The 20,443-nt window shown below is 40.3% G+C and overlaps 1 protein-coding gene across 1 annotated transcript; it reads left to right on the top strand.

Moving 5' to 3' along the window:
* The first annotated feature begins 355 nt into the window (after positions 1-355).
* LOC133656005 (uncharacterized) lies at positions 356-1,296 on the top strand. Its single transcript, XM_062056724.1, has 2 exons — positions 356-465; positions 588-1,296. Exons 1-2 carry the CDS (start codon positions 356-358, stop codon positions 1,294-1,296), a joined length of 819 nt encoding a protein of 272 aa, XP_061912708.1.
* The last annotated feature ends 19,147 nt before the right edge of the window (positions 1,297-20,443 follow it).

The raw sequence follows: 20,443 nt of genomic DNA, 5'->3' as shown, positions 1-20,443 counted from the left end.
GTTGCTTTCATTGATCTGTCGAAGGCTTTTGACACCGTCAACAGGGAGCTTCTTTGGAATATCCTCCTGAAGTTCGGCTGCCCACAGAAGTTTGTCAACATCCTAAGGCAATTCCATGAAGGGATGATGTCACGTGTGACTATTGGCGGCCAGGAATCAGAACCCTTTAAGGTGTGCGCCAGGGATGTGTTCTTGCTCCAGTCTTGTTTAATATCTTCCTCCTGTGTGTGACACTGCTGCTTCATGAGAGGATCAAGAAGGGCAGTGGTGTTACCGTCGACTTCCGACTTGACGGGGAACCTGTTTAACATCCGGAGGCTCCAAGCAGTCACAAAAGTCACACCAGTGTACGCAGATGACTGCGCAGTTGTGGCCCACACACCGGAAGCGCTGCAAGCTACCCTCTCAGCCGCTGCAAGTGCTTATGGCAGACTGGGCCTCTCTGTCAACGTGGCAAAAACCGAGGTAATATGCCAGTGGGCATCCACTCCTCCACCTCATCCAACAACCTTCACCATCGACAATAAACCACTAGCAGTAGTGGACTCTTTCAAATACCTTGGCAGCTTTCTCTCTGACGATTGCAGTATCGACAGGGAGGTTCAAAACCGGATCAAGCAGGCGTCAGCATCTTTTGGCAGACTCAGGGGAAGGGTCTTCCAGAACAAAGACCTTAAGCTACATACCAAGGTAGCGGTCTATTTAGCTGTGGTCATGACGACCCTCCTCTACAGCTGTGAAGCGTGGACCCTGTACAGCCGCCACCTCAGGATGCTGGAGGCCTTCCACATCAGGTGCTTACAATGCATCCTGGGGATATCCTGGAAGGACAGAGTCCCCCACACTGAAATACTCTGCAAGACCAACTGCACCAGTGTGGAGGCTACAGTCACCCAGCACCAACTTCGCTGGCTAGGCCACGTTATCAGGATGCCAGAAGAACGCTTACCACGCAAGGTGCTTTATGGTCAGCTTCATCTTGGTCACCACTTGGCAGGAGGCCCAAAAAAGCATTATAAAGATCAAATGAAGACTATCATGAAGAAATGCGGCCTGAACCCAACCCAGCTGGAGGACACTGCAGTCCAACGTTCCACCTGGCGGCAGCTCCTCCAACAAGGAGTTCATAAGCTTGAGGAGGACCGAAGTGGTCAACGAGCCAGGAAGCGTCAAAGAAGGCATGAAGCCATTGCCACACCTGCACCCCCAGTCAGTGCCTTCACCTGCTCTGTTTGCGGCAGATCATGTGGATCACGGATTGGACTATTCAGCCACATGAGGACTCACAAAACATAGAGATGGATTGTCGTCATCGGATACGATGGACAACCTGAAGAGAAGAAGATACTCTTGTATTTACTATAGCATTATTTATTTATTATAAATGAGTGGTTTTAATTTCTACTGTTGTGAAATGTATAAACACATGAGTCATTGTAAGTGTGAACGTGTTAATCACAGGAAGTAATAGTACAGGAAGTACATTTACTTTTTCTCTGTCACTGTATATAGTCTTCTATATACTATGTCATTATCTAATAAAGTAGTTATATATTGTGAATTATTTGTTAATTTTTATTTGTAAATATGATAAACACATGATTTTATTGTGAGTGTGAACATGTTAAACACCGAATGCGCAGGGTTTTATGTTTTGTATTTCCGTAATGTCTTTGTCAGTGTATTACTTTTGTATTTACTATTTCATTTCTTAATAAAGTAGTTATATTTGTTATTCTTACAAAGTATTTGTTATTATTCATTTATCACAAATCATTTGGGTTTTTTCTTTGCGTCTGTAAAAAATAAAAACACATGAGTTAATTTTCAATTTCATGGTATTCTATTCTACAAACCCCAAAACCAGTTAACTTGGCACGTTGTGTAAATGGTAAATAAAAACAAAATGCAATGATTTGCAAATCCTTTTCAACCTATATTCAATTGAATAGACTGCAAAGACAAGATACTTAACGTTCCAACTGGAAAACGTTGTTATTTTTTGCACATATTAGCTCATTTGGAATTTGATGCCTGCAACATGTTTCAAAAAAGCTGGCACAAGTGGCAAAAAAGACTGAGAAAGTTGAGGAATGCTCATCAAACACTTATTTGAAACATCCCACAGGTGAACCGGCTAATTGGGAACAGGTGGGTGTCATGATTGGGTATAAAAGCAGCTTCCATGAAATGCTAAGTCATTCACAAACAAGGATGGGGCGAGGGTCACCATCTGTGAACAAATGCGTGAGCAAATCGTCCAACAGTTTAAGAACAACATTTCTTTGAAAAAAAGAAAAAAAAGAACAACATTTCTCAACCAGCTATGGCAAAGTATTTTGGGATTTCACCATCTACGGTCCGTAATAGCATCAAAAGGTTCAGATAATCTGGAGAAATCACTGCATGTAAGCGATGATATTACGGATCTTCGATCCCACAGGCGGTACTGCATCAAAAATCAACATCAGTGTGTAAAGGATATCACCACATGGACTCAGGAACACTTCAGAAAAACACTGTCAGTAACTACAGTTGGTCGCTACATCTGTAAATGCAAGTTAAAACTCTACTATACAAAGCCAAAGCCATTCATCAACAACACCCAGAAACGGCGCAGGCTTCTCTGGGCCCGAGCTCATCTAAGATGGACTGATGCAAAGTGGAAAAGTGTTCTGTGGTCTGACCAGTGCACATTTCAAATTGTTTTTGGAAACTGTACAAGTCGTATCCTGCGGACCAAAGAGAAAAAGAACCATCCGGATTGTTATAGGCGCAAAGTTGAAAAGCCAGCATCTGTGATGGTATGGGGGTGTCTTCGTGCCCAAGGCATGGGTAACTTACACATCTGTGAAGGCACCATTAATACTGAAAGGTACATACAGGTTATGGAGCAACATATGTTGCCATCCAAGCAACGTTATCATGGACGCCCCTGCTTATTTCAGTAAGAAAATGCCAAGCCACGTGTTACACAGCGTGGCTTCATAATAAAAGAGTGCGGGTACTAGACAGGCCTGCCTGTAGTCCAGACCTGTCTCCCATTGAAAATGTGCGGCACAATATGAAGCCTAAAATACCACAACAGAGACACCGGACTGTTGAACAACTTAAGCTGTACATCAAGCAAGAATGGGAAAGAATTCCACCTGAAAAGCTTCAAAAATTGGCCTCCTCAGTTCTCAAACGTTTACTGAGTGTTGTTAAAAGGAAAGACCAAGTAACACAGTGGTAAAATTGCCCCTGTGCCAACTTTTCTGCTTTGTGTTGCTGCCCTTAAATTCTTAAGTTAATGATTATTTGAAAAAATAAATAAATAAAGTTTCTCAGTCCGAACATTAAATATCTTGTCTTTGCAGTCTATTCAATTGAATGTAGGTTGAAAAGTATTTGCAAATCATTGTATTCTGTTTTTATTTACGAATTACACAACGTGCCAACTTCACTGGTTTTGGGTTTTGTATGTTGACCTCATGAAGTGAACAATGTTCAGTATTTATTTTGTATTCAGTCAGTATTTACCACTGTTTTTAATATCTTGCTTTTTTAATAAGCTATTTATTTATTTGCTGGAAATAAATAAATAAATAAATAATACATACATTCTTCTTTTCTTTCCTTGTTTGTGGTAAACACTTGAGTTATTGAAAGTGGGTATAGGTAATGTTAGTAATAGCCGAGACATACATAGCAAAGGGGAGTTTTATTGTAAAAAAAAAAAAAAAAGAAGATTTTATAGACATGTTGAATTGGGCTATATTCTCAATCCTCACCTTTATCCATTTTTAAAGTTTATTGTTCACCATTACATTTTTCTAGCCTACATTGAACAATATTGGGGATCTATTATTGTATTTTCTTAGTGTATATCACCACTTCTAGGGCGGACCTTTCCTGTGCACCCCTTATACAGTATAGGGAAGAATGCTATAACAACTTAATTAACGTGATGATTAATGGGCTCATATTTCCACAACAATCATTAGTAAGTGAATTGATGTTTCATTAGGGACTCAGAGGAGGACAAGGTGCTAACCTGCTGCTGATGGACGATTAATCAACAGAATCAAAACTTGATTATGTCAGTGGAATTCAGTTTCGCAGCATGATGGCGTCCCTATTTCTTCACAATAAAGCTTCAGCGTGTGAATGAACACAACCGACATTTGTTTGAATGAACATTCTCAGTATAAACTATTCATAGATTCTGCATGCCAGTGGAGTGAGAAGCCATAGCTCAGCAAAATGTGTCATCTTTTAATGTGTCATGGTGATAGTTGTGTGGTGATGGCGTACAAGTGGAGACATCTTGTTACTTGAGAGGACTTCATGTATCTTCTATGGCTGACTCATTTATTATTATAACAAATTATTTTGTTTTATAGTGTTATTTGTTTTTTCTAATAGGCATAAAAATAACAAGCAAATAGCTGTATGAAAAGTGTTACATTATATTAATTAAACAAAACAAAAAAAAACATTATATAAAATAACAAAAGTATCTAATGTTTTTTTCATGCACTGGCACTGTTTAATACTGTATAAGTAAAAAAAAAAGAATGCTAATAATAGGTATAGGTTAAATTGAAAAATATAGGAATACATATTAACTATAATGCAGTGTGTTATGAGATAATATAGATTATAAATTATTCGTGATTATTAATCAATATAAATAAATAATGATAAATGGGTTGTACTTGTATAGCGCTTTTCTACCTTCAAGGTACTCAAAGCGCTTTGACAGTATTTCCACATTCACCCATTCACACACACATTCACACACTGATGGCGGGAGCTGCCATGCAAGGCGCTAACCAGCAGCCATCAGAGGCAAAGGGTGAAGTGTCTTGCCCAAGGACACAACGGACGTGACTAGGAAGGTAGAAGGTGGGAATTGAACCCCAGTAACCAGCAACACTCCGATTGCTGGCCCAGCCACTCTACCAACTTCGCCACGCCGTCCCTATATATATACAATATTATATATACATAATCATATATACTTACATATATTTATTGTTAAATAGTTTTAATTTTCTTGAGGGAACTCTCCTGAAGGAATCAATAAAGTACTATCTATCTATCTATCTATCTATCTATCTATCTATCTATCTATCTATCTATCTATCTATCTATCTATCTATCTATCTATCTATCTATCTATCTATCTATCTATCTATCTATCTATCTATCTATCTATCTATCTATCTATCTATCTATCTATATAGTATATATTGTTTTTTGGTTTTTTTTTACAAAAAATATATCTATTCATCCATCCATCCATTTTCTACCGCTTATCCCTTTTGGGGTCGCGGGGGGCGCTGGAGCCTATCTCAGCTACAATCGGGCGGAAGGCGGGGTACACCCTGGACAAGTCGCCACCTCATCGCAGGGCCAACACAGATAGACAGACAACATTCACACTCACATTCACACACTAGACGAGTAAATACTTTTGAAAAAAGGTAAAAATGTATGACTGTGTGTGAATAAGAAATAACGCTAATAATGCAAAAAGGTCAAATTATATATATATATATATATATATATATATATATATATATATATATATATATATATATATATATATATATAAAGCTGATTTAATTTAATTGTTGATTTTTTTACACATTATACATTTAATGACAATGCGTGTATATATATATATATATATATATATATATATATATATATATATACATATATATATATATATATATATATAGATAATGTGAAAATGTGTTCACTGATTGCATATTGTGCATATATATATATATATATATATATATATATATATATATATATATAAAATCATACAATACAATACAATACAATGAGAAAATATTTGTTTTTAAAGTTTGAAAAAATCTTGTCGTTCTCCAATCTTTTTCAATTAATAAACATATTTTCCTAATTATCATTATTAATCGTGGTCTACTTTATGGCTTCAAAAGAGGAGGCCAAAATAACATTGTGGCTCAATGCACTTTGATAACAAAAAAACAAGGAGCTTAACTTTAATTTTTTAAATATTGCAACACAATTCATACAAACAATGTAAGGTGCACACACGAAAGGGGGAAATTATGGTGGGGGTTTCAAATGTTGCACAGTGAGCCTCCACTCAGATAACCTAATACTGCAACCACAATAATAAACAACTCTCTGACACTGTCAATTATTATTTTGTAATGGGCCTCATTATACAGTGTGTACTTAGTGCAGTGTATACTTACTACTATTTACTGTGATGGTATTTGCATGTTTGTCTTCATGTCCCCAGAGGTTATTTTGCATTGGAAATGTCCCGTATACCTCCAATGAATTCTTGTCTCTACAATAAACCCCCTTTGGCCTTCATTCAAACCCTCCTTTGCATGATTAGAACCAGAAGCAACCAAGCATCCCTCATCTTCAAAACATCCTATCATCACTGGCCCTTTTAGATGAATGCCTTTTATGTGGACTATAAATACACAATGCCTAATCCGCGTCCCAAAAAAAACACAAAAAAAAGAACAAAGCTTTGCATGCCTCTAAAAGCTTCCCTGGTGAGCCTGCAGCTAATTGTTCACCTCATTGGCTGGACAGACATTAAAAGTGGGGCACGGCGATGACAGAGGCCGTACGTGGGAAGCTGGAAGGTGTGTTTGTGTCAGGACGCTGAATTGTGCGATAAGGCAAGACGTGCACATGCTGAGTTAATAACGGCCGCCTGCATGTGTGTTGATGGCGTTTTGACGTTGCCGAACAATGTGGGGAGATCTGTTTTCTCTCTCACTCCCTTCCCTGCCGCTCTATCCTGCAGGCACTGAGGAGCTTTTCGTTCTCCCCCCCCCCCCCCCCCAGCAGCCCAAGAAGCTCATCAGCATTCTGCATGCACCATCAGCTCACTGCATCCACTCACGTGCGCTCGCCATGGCCATGCAGGAAGACAGGCGGGGAGAACCCCTCTGTGTTGCAGTCAATCCCCAAGGTTGTACTCGCATTGATCTAAAAGCTGGGTGCGCACTTGGAGATGAGGTCAGAACAAGCACGGGATTACACTCTTTTTAGGTTAATGGCTTTAATTGCAAAGGCGTCGCTGATGTTGCCAGATGTGTGCTGGATTATTGATCTCCACACTCCGCACTCCTAATGTGATGTGCCGGACATAATCTGAGGGATAACCACAGGGCGAGGGAACGAGGTGGTCCTCTTGTTTGGTTCCCAGTTGCCATGGCGACCTGCGGCAACCACCTGACCTACATATCTGTAGGTACACAAAACTAACCATCTGTTAGCACGCTTCTGCTTTTTTTTTTTCCGTACGAAAGGTCTGAGGGAATGTTAAATGGCGAGAGCAAACAAGACGAGACGGGAGATTATTCCAATGACTTGTGTCAACAAACACAAACATGCAAGCCTTGCTAACACAATTACGGCGAGCTGGTCACTGGTGCCTGTACGCAGATCACAGGGTGTGCGTATAGGGCCCCGTTTTGCGTGAAAAAGCACTTGTGAAATGTCAATTACGAAGAATTTATAGAAGATGTTACTGCAAACGTAGTCCTAGCCCCTTCCTGCTCTATCACTGATTAGAAGATAATGTCAAATTTCCCCCAGAATTATTATTATTTTTTGTCCTGACCAGCTTCTCAGGCAAATCATATAGTTGATGTAGATGCCCAAATTGGCTGTACAAATGTACTTTACCAAAGAGAAGTGTAGCATACTTCTCTTGTTGCCTCATTTGTATTTGACTTTATCAAATGAATTTATATTATTATTTGGTGCAGCCGGGCCGGAGCAGGAGGGGATAGAAAAAGATAAAAAGGAAGACAGAGGGGGAACTTGTGGGGACAAGAGGGGGATAAGACAGAGAGACAAAAACAACAGCAGCAAACACAACAATAACACCAAAAACAACAACAACAATAGAACAACATCAGCAAATAGGATATGTACAAATGTGATAGTAAAAGTGATAGCAAAGAAGCAGTTAGTGAAATAAATAATAATACAGAAATGGCAATGAACATTATTACACTACAAATGGAGCAATACAAATACCAATAGAAATAGCACTATTGATAATGAATAATAACGATAATTACCTCCGTTATAAACAATACAATTGTTCAAATGCAACAATACATATATATAATGATAACTTGAATTACAAAAGAAAGCAGATAAATTACGTTCCTCAGTTCGAACATTAAATATCTTGTCTTTGCAGTCTATTCAATTGAATATACGTTGAAAAGGATTTGCAAATCATTGTATTCTGTTTTTATTTACGATTTACACAACATGCCAACTTCACTGCTTTTGGGTTTTGTACATATAGATTTTTTATTTTGGTTGATTTCATCAGGAAAACTAACATCAAATTGACAAAAAATGCATGCATGCGGGCACAGCCGCACACGTCCTTGGTAGCAGTCATGGCGCCTGTTGTTTACATGACTCTGTCCCTAGTTGTTTGCCAAATAATCACTTAATTAAATAGTCAAACACAGTGTTACTGTTCAAACTGTGTGTAAAGTTACAGTGCACAAAAATATTAAATATACTTGTAATATAAAACTTCTGCCTTTTTTTAATGAATATGTAGGCCTACTATGCTACTGTATTTTAATGTTGGTCATGATGGAGCTACTTGGAGAGCTAAAAGGGTTTTGGAAAAAAGTTTGGTGGTCTAGATTGGGCTCGAAGGAAATGTTGTGCTCATGATACTCAGGTCTGTGACGCAAGGTGAGTACATTACAAGGTAGACAAAAACCCCAAATATGTACAAAATACAATACAATATTTACACTGTGCACATCTGATTTAGTCCCAATATTTGTTACGAGAATATTTTAGTCCATGTGGTCTCTCAGATTACACCATTTTGATCATTCAACATCAATATGAGCATTAAGTAGTGTCACTACATTCTTTCAAGCATTCACAATTAAATACAACATTTATATTTTGAACTTGATTCAAAAGTTCAACAGAATGCACACTCTTACAATAATCTGTGTTAACACAAGTCCACTGTGTATATTAAATACATTTTAATGTTCAATCAATTCAATTAACAAGCAACCAAAACAGTTTAACATTTTGGACATCTGGGTATCGACTTGATCAGTAATATGTAGCATATTGTTGTTTTTTGCGATTTTATAATTATTACTGATAATTATTGCTATGATTGTTATTAATATGATTGTGATGGTTATAATGTTATTAAGATTATTGGTATGCTTGTTAATAAATAATGTCATATCTGCTAATGCTGATAAATATCATAGTAAAACATAATTTAAAGGAATGAATCCATGCAACAAATACATTGATACATTATACATACAGTCGTTGTCAAAAGTTTACATACACTTGTAAAGAACATAATGTCATGGCCAGGGGCGCCGAAAAGAGGGGGTAAAGGAGACGGATTCTAGGGGTCCATGATGGAGGGTGGCCCAGAGAGGCCCCTAATGATGATGAAATTATAATACAGAAAAAATAATGGGGGCCCTGTAAAGATTCTTTTCATGGGGCCCAAAATCCCTAGCGGCGCCCCTGGTCATGGCTGTCTTGAGTTTCCAATAACTTGTACAACTCTTATTTTTTTGTGATAGAGTGATTGGAGCACATACTTGTTGGTCACAAAAAACATTCATGAAGTTTGGTTCTTTTATGAATTTATTATGGGTCTACTGAAAATGTGACCAAATCTGCTGGGTCAAAAGTATACATACAGCAATGTTAATATTTGGTTACATGTCCCTTGGCAAGTTTCACTGCAATAAGGCGCTTTTGGTAGCCATCCACAAGCTTCTGGTTGAATTTTTGACCAATCCTCTGACAAAATTGGTGCAGTTCAGCTAAATTTGTTGGTTTTCTGACATGGACTTGTTTCTTCAGCATTGTCCACACATTTAAGTCAGGACTTTCTAAAACCTTAATTCTAGCCTGATTTAGCCATTCCTTTACCACTTTTGACATGTGTTTGGGGTCATTGTCAAGTTGGAACACCCAACTGCGTCCAAAACCCATACCTCCTTGCTGATTATTTTAGGTTGACCTGAAGAATTTGGAGGTAATTCTCCTTTTTCATTGTCCCATTTACTCTCTGTAAAGCACCAGTTCCATTGGCAGCAAAACGGGCCCATAGCATAATACTACCACCACCATGCTTGACGGTAGGCCTGGTGTTCCTGGGATTAAAGGCCTCACCTTTTCTCCTCCAAACATATTGCTGGGTATTGTGGCCAAACAGCTCAATTTTTGTTTCACCACAGAACTTTCCTCCAGAAGGTCTTATTTTTGCCCATGTGATGTCAGATGAAACAAAAATGCTCCAATCACTCTATCACAAAAAAATAAGACTTGTAGAAATTATTGGAAACTCAAGACAGCCATGATATTATGTTCTTTACAAGTGTATGTAAACTTTTGACCACGACTGTATACACATACATACATACATACATAACCCTGAGCATCATAGGTAATGCTACATGTTATTATATATATACTGTAAGTTTATTGTATTCAGTCCTTGTCAAGTTTCATGGCAGCCATTAATCCTGACATTCAAACACATGCTCATCCTTGCTTTAATACCCCTACTGTCATTCATCACTCATTGATTATCCATCAGCAGATTCCATTTTTACGAAGTGGACTTGAAATGACCGATGGCGTGTGCCACATAAACAAGGACAAAGCACATTCATCTTCTTACATGTCAAGAGAAATGCTGGTGCTCAGTGCAGCATGTGACATGTTTCCTTATTCCGCCTTGTTTGCTCCACCTATAGGTGCAATCCAATCCAGTATAGCAGTGCCTTTCTCCCTGTGTCCTTGCACTATTCGGTTTCTCATTGATTGGGCCTATACAGGTCAATAGGCAGTTCCCCATGGGGCCTTCTGGGTAACAAATCTCATTCCTTTCGATGTGCAGAGGCTCAGGGGAAGGCTCTGGCCCAATTTTTAGCCAGACAAATATATCTTCAAATGGAAGAAAGTAGGCCAAAAAGTAGCATCCAAACGCATAGTGTTCACTAGAGGATCATTTTTTTTATGTAAACTGGAACAAGTTTCACGTTAACCTCCGTCCATCCATCCATTTTCTACCGCTTGTCCCTTGATTTACAAACTAATGTCCCACCTTTTTAAGAATGCTTTTAAGTGCATGACAAAGCAACAGATGGTGCTACAGCCCCTAAATGTATCAATCAATCAATCAATCAATCAATCAATGTTTATTTATATAGCCCTAAATCACAAGTGTCTCAAAGGGCTGTACAAGCCACAACGACATCCTCGGTACAGAGCCCACATACGTGCAAGGAAAAAGTCACCCCAGTGGGACGTCAATGTGAATGACTATGAGAAACCTTGGAGAGTACCGCATATGTGGGTAACCCTCAGTGGGTCTGACATAATATTGTGAAAGTCCAACACATCAGTTAAAGTCCAGTCCATGGTGGGGCCAGCAGGAACCATCCCGAGCGGAGACGGGTCAGCAGCGTAGAGATGTCCCCATCCGATGAACAGGCTAGCGGTCCACCCCGGAGCAGAGTAGAAAAGAAAAGAAAAGAAACGGCAGATCAACTGGTCTAAAAAGGGAGTCTATTTAAAGGCTAGAGTATACAAATGAGTTTTAAGATGAGACTTAAATACTTCTACTGAGGTAGCGTCTCTAACTTTTACCGGGAGGGCATTCCATAATATTGGAGCCCGAATAGAAAACGCTCTATAGCCCGCAGACTTTTTTTGGGCTCTGGGAATCACTAATAAGCCGGAGTTCTTTGAACGCAGATTTCTTGCCGGGACATATGGTACAATACAATCGTCAAGATAGGCAGGAGCTTGACCGTGTAGTATTTTATACGTAAGTAGTAAAACCTTAAAGTCGCATCTTAGGTGCACAGGAAGCCAGTGCAAGTGAGCCAGTATAGGCGTAATATGATCAAACTTTCTTGTTTTTGTCAAAAGTCTAGCAGCCGCATTTTGTACCATCTGTAATCTTTTAATGCTAGACATAGGGAGGCCCGAAAATAAAACGTTACAGTAATCGAGACGGGATGTAACGAACGCATGGCTAATGATCTCAGCATCGTTTGTGGACAAAATGGAACGAATTTTAGCGATATTACGGAGATGAAAGAAGGCCGTTTTAGTAACACTCTTAATGTGTGACTCAAACGAGAGAGTTGGGTCGAAGATAATACCCAGATTCTTTACCGAGTCGCCTTGTTTAATTGTTTGGTTGTCAAATATTAAGGTGGTATTATTAAATAGATGTCGGTGTTGAGCAGGACCGATAATCAGCATTTCCGTTTTCTTAGCGTTGAGTTGCAAAAAGTTAGCGGACATCCATTGTTTAATTTCATTAAGACACGCCTCCAACTGACTACAATCCGGCGTGTTGGTCAGCTTTAGGGGCATGTAGAGTTAACATAACAGTGAAAGCTAACACCGTATTTGCGTATGATGTCACCTAGCGGCAGCATGTAAATACTAAAGAGTGCAGGGCCAAGAACCGAACCCTGGGGAACTCCGCACGTTACCTTAACATAGTCCGAGGTCACATTGTTATGGGAGACACACTGCATCCTGTCAGTAAGAAAAGAGTTAAACCAAGACAAGGCTAAGTCTGACATCCCAATACGCGTTTTGATACGCTCTAATAAAATATTATGATCAACAGTATCGAAAGCGGCGCTAAGATCAAGAAGCAGCAACATAGATGACGCATCAGAATCCATCGTTAGCAATAGATCATTAGTCATTTTTGCGAGGGCTGTCTCCGTAGAGTGATTTGCCCTGAAACCGGATTGAAAAGGTTCACAGAGATTGTTAGACGCTAAGTGTTCATTTAGCTGCTGTGCGACAATTTTTTCGAGGATTTTCGAGATAAACGGAAGGTGGGACACCGGCCGGTAGTTCACCATGAGGTCAGGATCGAGGTTAGGTCTTTTGAGTAGAGGATGAATAACCGCTTTTTTGAATGCTAGGGGAACAGTACCAGAGGAAAGTGATAAGTTTATAATATTTAACACTGATGGACCTAATAATACAAAAAGCTCCTTGATAAGTTTCCCAGGAATTGGGTCAAGTAAACATGTTGTTTGTTTTGTCCCATTTACACATTTGAACAATTCCTCCAATGTTATTTCATCAAAGAGAGAGAAACTATTTTGGAGGGCAGTGTTCGTCGTACATACAGTCGTATTTGTGTTAATAGAACCCAGTTGTAGCTGGGATGCATTGTCTTTAATCTCTTTTCTAATGACTTCAATTTTCTTATTAAAGAAATTCATAAAGTCATCTGCTGAGTGGGTGGAGCTACTGGGAGGAGTCCCTTGTTGGGTTAGCGATGCTACTGTACTAAACAAAAATTTAGGATCATTTTTGTTGAGGTGGATGAGATTTGAGTAATATTTAGCTTTAGCTGAGGTAAGCATGCGTTTATAAGTTATTAAACTATCACTCCATGCTTGATGGAAAACCTCAAGTTTAGTCGCACGCCATTTGCGTTCCAGCTTTCTACATGATAATTTCTGGGCTTTAGTTTCTTCTGTACGCCTTTTAGGGGCCCTTTTTAGCTTTAGCGGTGCTACACTATCAATGGTGTCGCGCAGGGCGTCGTTAAAGTTGTTAGTGAGGTTATCAATAGAGCCCACATAATTTGGGAATGGTGCCATTACCGAAGGCAGTGGGTCAGTAAGAGTCGTCGTTGTGGCAGCATTAATGTTGCGGCTGCTATAGTAGTTATTATTATTATTATTAGTTTGTTGACAATGAGTCAGAACTTCGAATTTTATAAGGTAATGATCGGACATTACTTTAGTGCACGGGAGTATCGTCACTTGCAGGGATTATCCAGCCTGGCGCTGGCTAGTTCTAGCTTAACAGACTCCTTATTAGCGCTTCTTTGTGGATTAGCATTTAGCTTTTTTGTTAGCCCCGCTAACAACAACGCCTTTAGCTTTGTTGTTAGCCCCGCCCGACACCCCCTCTTATGCTTCCGAGCGCACCGCTTACGTCTCTTTCGTTGACGGTCTCCGCTGGTAGTGGACGCCGCTGCTTCAAAGGCCACTGCTGGATGTAGCTCGCGAAGAATTCCCAAGCTAGCGAGTAGGTCCACCGTACACGCATCTTTCAGCCCAAAATGGCCCGATCTCTCCACATCCAGAATCGTAAGTCGGTCGTAAGTGATCACGGATTGAACACGCTGTGAGCCAGCCATGAAATTGACTGAATTGAGGGGTATTTTTACCAAATCGGTCTACACTTCCAGGAGCGCTCGCAAGAAGCTGCCGCCATGAAGCGCCGCCATCTTGTAAGTCCCCTTTAGCCAATCAAAGCAATAAATTGCTTGAAAAAGCTTAATAAAAATAATAAAACATTTAGCCAAAACATTTCTTACGTTATTACTTTTGAAAAAACACCTGAATTGTTGGCTAACAAATACTAGCTAAAGTAAGGGAGGCCAGCCACTCCCTGACAACCGCAAGACCAGTGACCAGTGCAGAGGACTCAGGTTCAGAAACCAGGGACTGAACCATGCGGGTTACACTAACAAAGACTGATAGTTTACAAAGTAAAAAAAACAAAAAACACATGCCATTATTGTGACATCATTAAAGGTAGAAAAATACATATATTTTATCCATCCATCCATTTTCTACCGCTTGTCCCTTTTTGGGGTCGCGGGGGGTGCTGGAGCCTATCTCAGCTGAATTCGGGCGGAAGGTGGGGTACACCCTGGACAAGTTGCCACCTCATCGCAGGGCCAACACAGATAGACAGACAACATTCACACTCACATTCACACACTAGGGCCAATTTAGTGTTGCCAATCAACCTATCCCCAGGTGCATGTCTTTGGAGGTGGGAGGAAGCCGGAGTACCCGGAGGGAACCCACGCAGTCACGGGGAGAACATGCAAACTCCACACAGAAAGATCCTGAGCCCGGGATTGAACTCAGGACTACTCAGGACCTTCGTATTGTGAGGCACATGCACTAACCCCTGTTCCACCGTGCTGCCCACATATATTTTATATGAAACAAAATAAAAGCACTCGTAAATCCTGAATCCAGACATTGCCCAAGATCAATCAATCAATCAATGACATTGCCCAAGATCAATCAATCAATCAATGTTTATTTATATAGCCCTAAATCACAAGTGTCTCAAAGGGCTGATCAGCCCTAAAATGTGATCATTTGTTCCTTATCTTTTTTTTGACATTTAAGTAAAATGTGGCGATAATTTTTTGAGCTATCTATAGCGGGATGAAAGAAATGGAGTGAACCCCTCTTGTCAGTCATTCACCATCTTTTCTTTTGCAGGGCCGTTACCACACACACACACACACACACACACACACACACACACACACACACACACACACACACACACACACACACACACACGCACACACACACGCATTCTTGTATTTGTTACCTTCTCGAGACCTCATTGTCTATCTCTTTAGGACCACCCTTTGTAGATATATAAAGATTTGTATTTACAACATTAATAATAATACGGGCAGCACGGTGGCAGAGGGGTTAGTGCGTCTGCCTCACAATACGAAGGTCCTGAGTAGTCGTGAGTTCAATCCCGGGCTCGGGATCTTTCTGTGTGGAGTTTGCATGTCCTCCCCGTGACTGCGTGGGTTCCCTCCGGGTACTCCGGCTGCCTCCCACCTCCAAAGACATGCACCTGGGGATAGGTTGATCGGCAACACTAAATTGGCCCTAGTGTGTGAATGTGAGTGTGAATGTTGTCTGTCTATCTGTGTTGGCCCTGTGATAAGGTGGCGACTTGTCCAGGGTGTACCCTGCCTTCCGCCCGATTGTAGCTGAGATAGGCTCCAGTGCCCCCCGCGACCCCGAAGGGAATAAGCGGTAGAAAATGGATGGATGGAATAATATATACATACTCTGCAAATATAAAAAGGTAATCTTTTAGTCAATCATTCATTTTTTATTTTTTGTTTGTAATTGGTTTTTAATCCTCATTATTTAAGTTATTACAGTATGTCTCTATATACATATTTTATGTTATTTTTTTAATACATTTTGGCCAAAGGGGGCGCATTTCAATTTCTTACACACACTTGTTATTTCATATGTTGACCAGAGGGGGAGCACTTTTAAAACATACAGTCAATTTGAAAAATCCGTCCTTTTTGGGACCACCCTAATTTTGATAGATTTCACCACCAGGGGTGCAAAGGATACATTCTCTATTAGATGCAATGGTTTTCCGTATTGGGACCATGATTTATGTGCTAACTTGTTCACCGGTCCTCATATGGAAGGTACCTTTCCTTGTTGATGTTTCAAGAAGTGTAGAAATACAAGAAAACACACAAACACACACACACACACACACACACACAAACACAGAAACGCAAGGTAACACAGTAGAGATAATCCAAACCAGTCCCAAAATCGAATTCTTATCCAATTTCAGACATTTCCTAAAACACTTTTAGTTATTTTGCCAGCTAACCAACTATCTATCTAACTAATTAACTGACTAAGTATTAGACAAATAACTAACATAACTACAATAACTAACCAAGTAAAAGGATTGATTTGATGCATGTTTCTACTAAAACAAATCTACCGGAAATACATTGTTCAATATTTACATTTTAGCGCACAGTGACAATTTTAACATCATTGAATCATAAATATATAAAATAACACTATATAATATAGTGTTCTGTCATTGATTAACTGACATTTTACATACACTGTTTTACGCAAAATAGGACGACCCCGCGCCCCCTCACAGATAGCAAGGCCATTCTAATCCCATCCAAAGAAACAAATAAATAAATACATTATTACAATCAAACCAAATGGTTTAGAGCAGACTTTGATGTTATGCAAGGAATATTTCAATACAATGGAATATTTCAAACAAATTAGCAGGTCTCACCACCTTCCTAGCTATTTAACATTTTGGGGTTGTTTTCCTATTGAACAAAATAACCCTTATTTAAAAGCCTACTGAAACCCACTACTACCGACCACGCAGTCTGATAGTTTATATATCAATGATGAAATCTTAACATTGCAACACATGCCTATACGGCCGGGTTAACTTATAAAGTGCAATTTTAAATTTCCAGCGAAACTTCCGGTTAAAAAGGTCTATGTATGATGACGTATGCGCGTGACGTCAATGGTTGAAACGGGAGTATTCGGACACCATTGAATCCAATACAAAAAAGCTCTGTTTTCATCGCAAAATTCCACAGTATTCTGGACATCTGTGTTGGTGAATCTTTTGCAATTTGTTTAATGAACAATGAAGACTGCAAAGAAGAAAGCTGTAGGTGGGATCGGTGTATTAGCGGCTGGCTGCAGCAACATAACCAGGAGGACTTTGACTTGGATAGCAGACGCGCTATCCGACGCTAGCCGCCGACCGCATCGATGATCGGGTGAAGTCCTTCGTCGCGCCGTCGATCGCTGGAAAGCAGGTGAGCACGGGTGTTGATGAGCAGATGAGGGCTGGCTGGCGTAGGTGGATAGCTAATGTTCTTAGCATAGCTCTGTGAGGTCCCGTAGCTAAGTTAGCTTCAATGGCGTCGTTAGCAACAGCATTGTTAAGCTTCGCCAGGCTGGATAGCATTAACCGTGTAGTTACAGGTCCATGGTTTAAAAGTTTTGTTGATTTTCTGTCTATCCTTCCAGTCAGGGGTTTATTTCTTTTGTTTCTATCTGCAGTTAAGCCCGATGCTATCACGTTAGCTCCGCCGATGTATTGTCGTAGAGATAAAAGTCACTGTGAATGTCCATTTCGCGTTCTCGACTCTCATTTTCAAGAGGATATAGTATCCGAGGTGGTTTAAAATACAAATCCGTGATCCACAATAGAAAAAGGAGAAAGTGTGGAATCCAATGAGCCCTTGTACCTAAGTTACGGTCAGAGCGAAAAAATATACGTCCTGCACTGCACTCTAGTCCTTCACTCTTACGTTCCTCATCCACAAATCTTTCATCCTCGCTCAAATTAATGGGGTAATCGTCACTTTCTCAGTCCGAATCGCTCTCGCTGCTGGTGTAAACAATGGGGAAATGTGAGGAGCCTTTCAACCTGCGACGTCACGCTTCTTCCGGTACAGGCAAGGCTTTTTTTATCAGCGACCAAAAGTTGCGAACTTTATCGTCGATGTTCTCTACTAAATCCTTTCAGCAAAAATATGGCAATATCGCGAAATGATCAAGTATGACACATAGAATGGATCTGCTATCCCCGTTTAAATAAAAAACATTCATTTCAGTGGGCCTTTAAGGTTTTGAGGGTAAACAAAAAGCGCACTTCTGTGGCATTCCCGCCAAATGGGCTTGTCACTTTCACTTATGTAAAAATGGAGGACACCGCACAGCACCGGCAGCCAAACATGTCGTCTTATTTCACAGCAACTTGCTCACCATTATCTCAACTCGAGGGCCTGCGTGTGAACTAAAAACAAGTGCTATTATCATGCGTGCTAGTCTACCATTACAAATGCTGCAGGTCCCATTGACATAAGTGTTCATCTTCACCTTCCTACGTTCGTATGTTATGCACCGCGTGAGCCTTTCTGCATGGATGCATCGCTTTAATTAAACATGGAATTTTTACACTGCAGCACACTTTCTGAGCGCTCGTTCATATTTAAAGCTTTTGCAGAATGCAAGGAATTATGTAAGATAATAGATCACACTTTAGGCGTCGCACACGGAGCAACAATACCTGTAGTTTTTATGGTGGGTCTATTAATGTTCAATAATGGAAAAGTTGGTTTGCTTATTCACTATGCCGTGTAAGAGAAGTAAACACAACTGAGGCACTTCTGTACTTACGCTTAGGGGCCTGATTCACAAAGGGTTTGCATGTACTAAAACACGTGCTAACTTAATAGCACAGCTGTTCTACTAAACGTGTGCAAAGAGGATTGTGTCTCTTAAAGAGGAAAAGGACTATTATTTGGAATTTTGCCTATCATTCACACTGCTCATGTAAGACAAGGACACATATGTTTTTCTTTTTTAATGCCTTCTAAATGGTAAATTAATGCGACGTAAAGTCCGCTTGCAATGGAGCCTAAGGGAGTCGCTCTATTTTGCCTATAAAGCCCTTAAAAAAACATCCAAACACCTCCATTAAGGTGTTTTATACATGTTGTAAGTATATATGCAATGTAGTAACAGGCACATTTATGATAACATTTAATATTTTTTAGTCCCAGGTGCGCTGATTACAGATCGCTTGCAGCCGAGCAGGGGCGCGGCTGTGATGCGGAAAGAGCGAGCAGAGACGTGTCCCGGCGCGCCTCCAGCGCAGGCGCCGGTCGTGCACGCAGCAGAAGGCATGCGGGACTGCGCATGCGCCGTGACAACCCCTTTACGTAATTCTCCTTTTTGGCAGTTACACATTTGTTTCCTAATATAATTTATGTGCTTTATGTCCTGCTGTAGCTACTTTACTTCAAGATGCAGCCAGTAGTCATTTGTTCAACTTCTTTGGTGGTACTAGTGGTGTTCCTCAAGGTTCCGTTTTAAAGGCCTACTGAAATGAAATTTTCTTATTTAAACGGGGATAGCAGGTCCATTCTATGTGTCATACTTGATCATTTCGCGATATTGCCATATTTTTGATGAAAGGATTTAGTAGAGAACATCGACGATAATGTTCGCAACATTTGGTCGCTGATAAAAAAGCCTTGCTTGTACCGGAAGTAGCGTGACGTCACAGGTTGTGGAGCTCCTCACATCTGCACATTGTTTACAATCATGGCCACCAGCAGCGAGAGCGATTCGGACCGAGAAAGCGACGATTACCCCATTAATTTGAACGAGGATGAAAGATTTGTGGATGAGGAAAGTGAGAGTGAAGGACTAGAGGGCAGTGGAAGCGATTCAGATAGGAAAGATGCTGTGAGAGGCGGGTGGGACCTGATATTCAGCTGGGAATGACTAAAACATTAAATAAACACAAGACATATATATACTCTATTAGCCACAACACAACCAGGCTTATATTTAATATGCCACAAATTAATCCGCATAACAAACACCTCCCCCTTCCCGTCCATATAACCCGCCAATACAAATCAAACACCCGCACAACACACTCAATCCCACAGCCCAAAGTACCGTTCACCTCCGTAAAGTTCATACAGCCCATATATTTCCCCAAAGTAACGTACGTGACATGCACATAGCGGCAAGCGATCAAATGTTTGGAAGGCAAAGCTGCGTACTCACGGTAGCGCGTCTGCTATCCAACTCAAAGTCCTCCTAGTTGTGTTGCTGCAGCCGGCCGCTAATACACCGATCCCACCTACAGCTTTCTTCTTTGCTGTCTTCATTGTTCATTAAACAAATTGCAAAAGATTCACCAACACAGATGTCCAAAACTCTGTGGAATT

The sequence above is a fragment of the Entelurus aequoreus genome, linkage group LG08 (genome assembly GCF_033978785.1).
Source record: "Entelurus aequoreus isolate RoL-2023_Sb linkage group LG08, RoL_Eaeq_v1.1, whole genome shotgun sequence".
In the NCBI taxonomy this organism is placed as follows: Eukaryota; Metazoa; Chordata; class Actinopteri; order Syngnathiformes; family Syngnathidae; genus Entelurus; species Entelurus aequoreus.
Note: the sequence above shows the minus strand (reverse complement) of the source record. Positions and strands in the feature narration are given on the sequence as shown.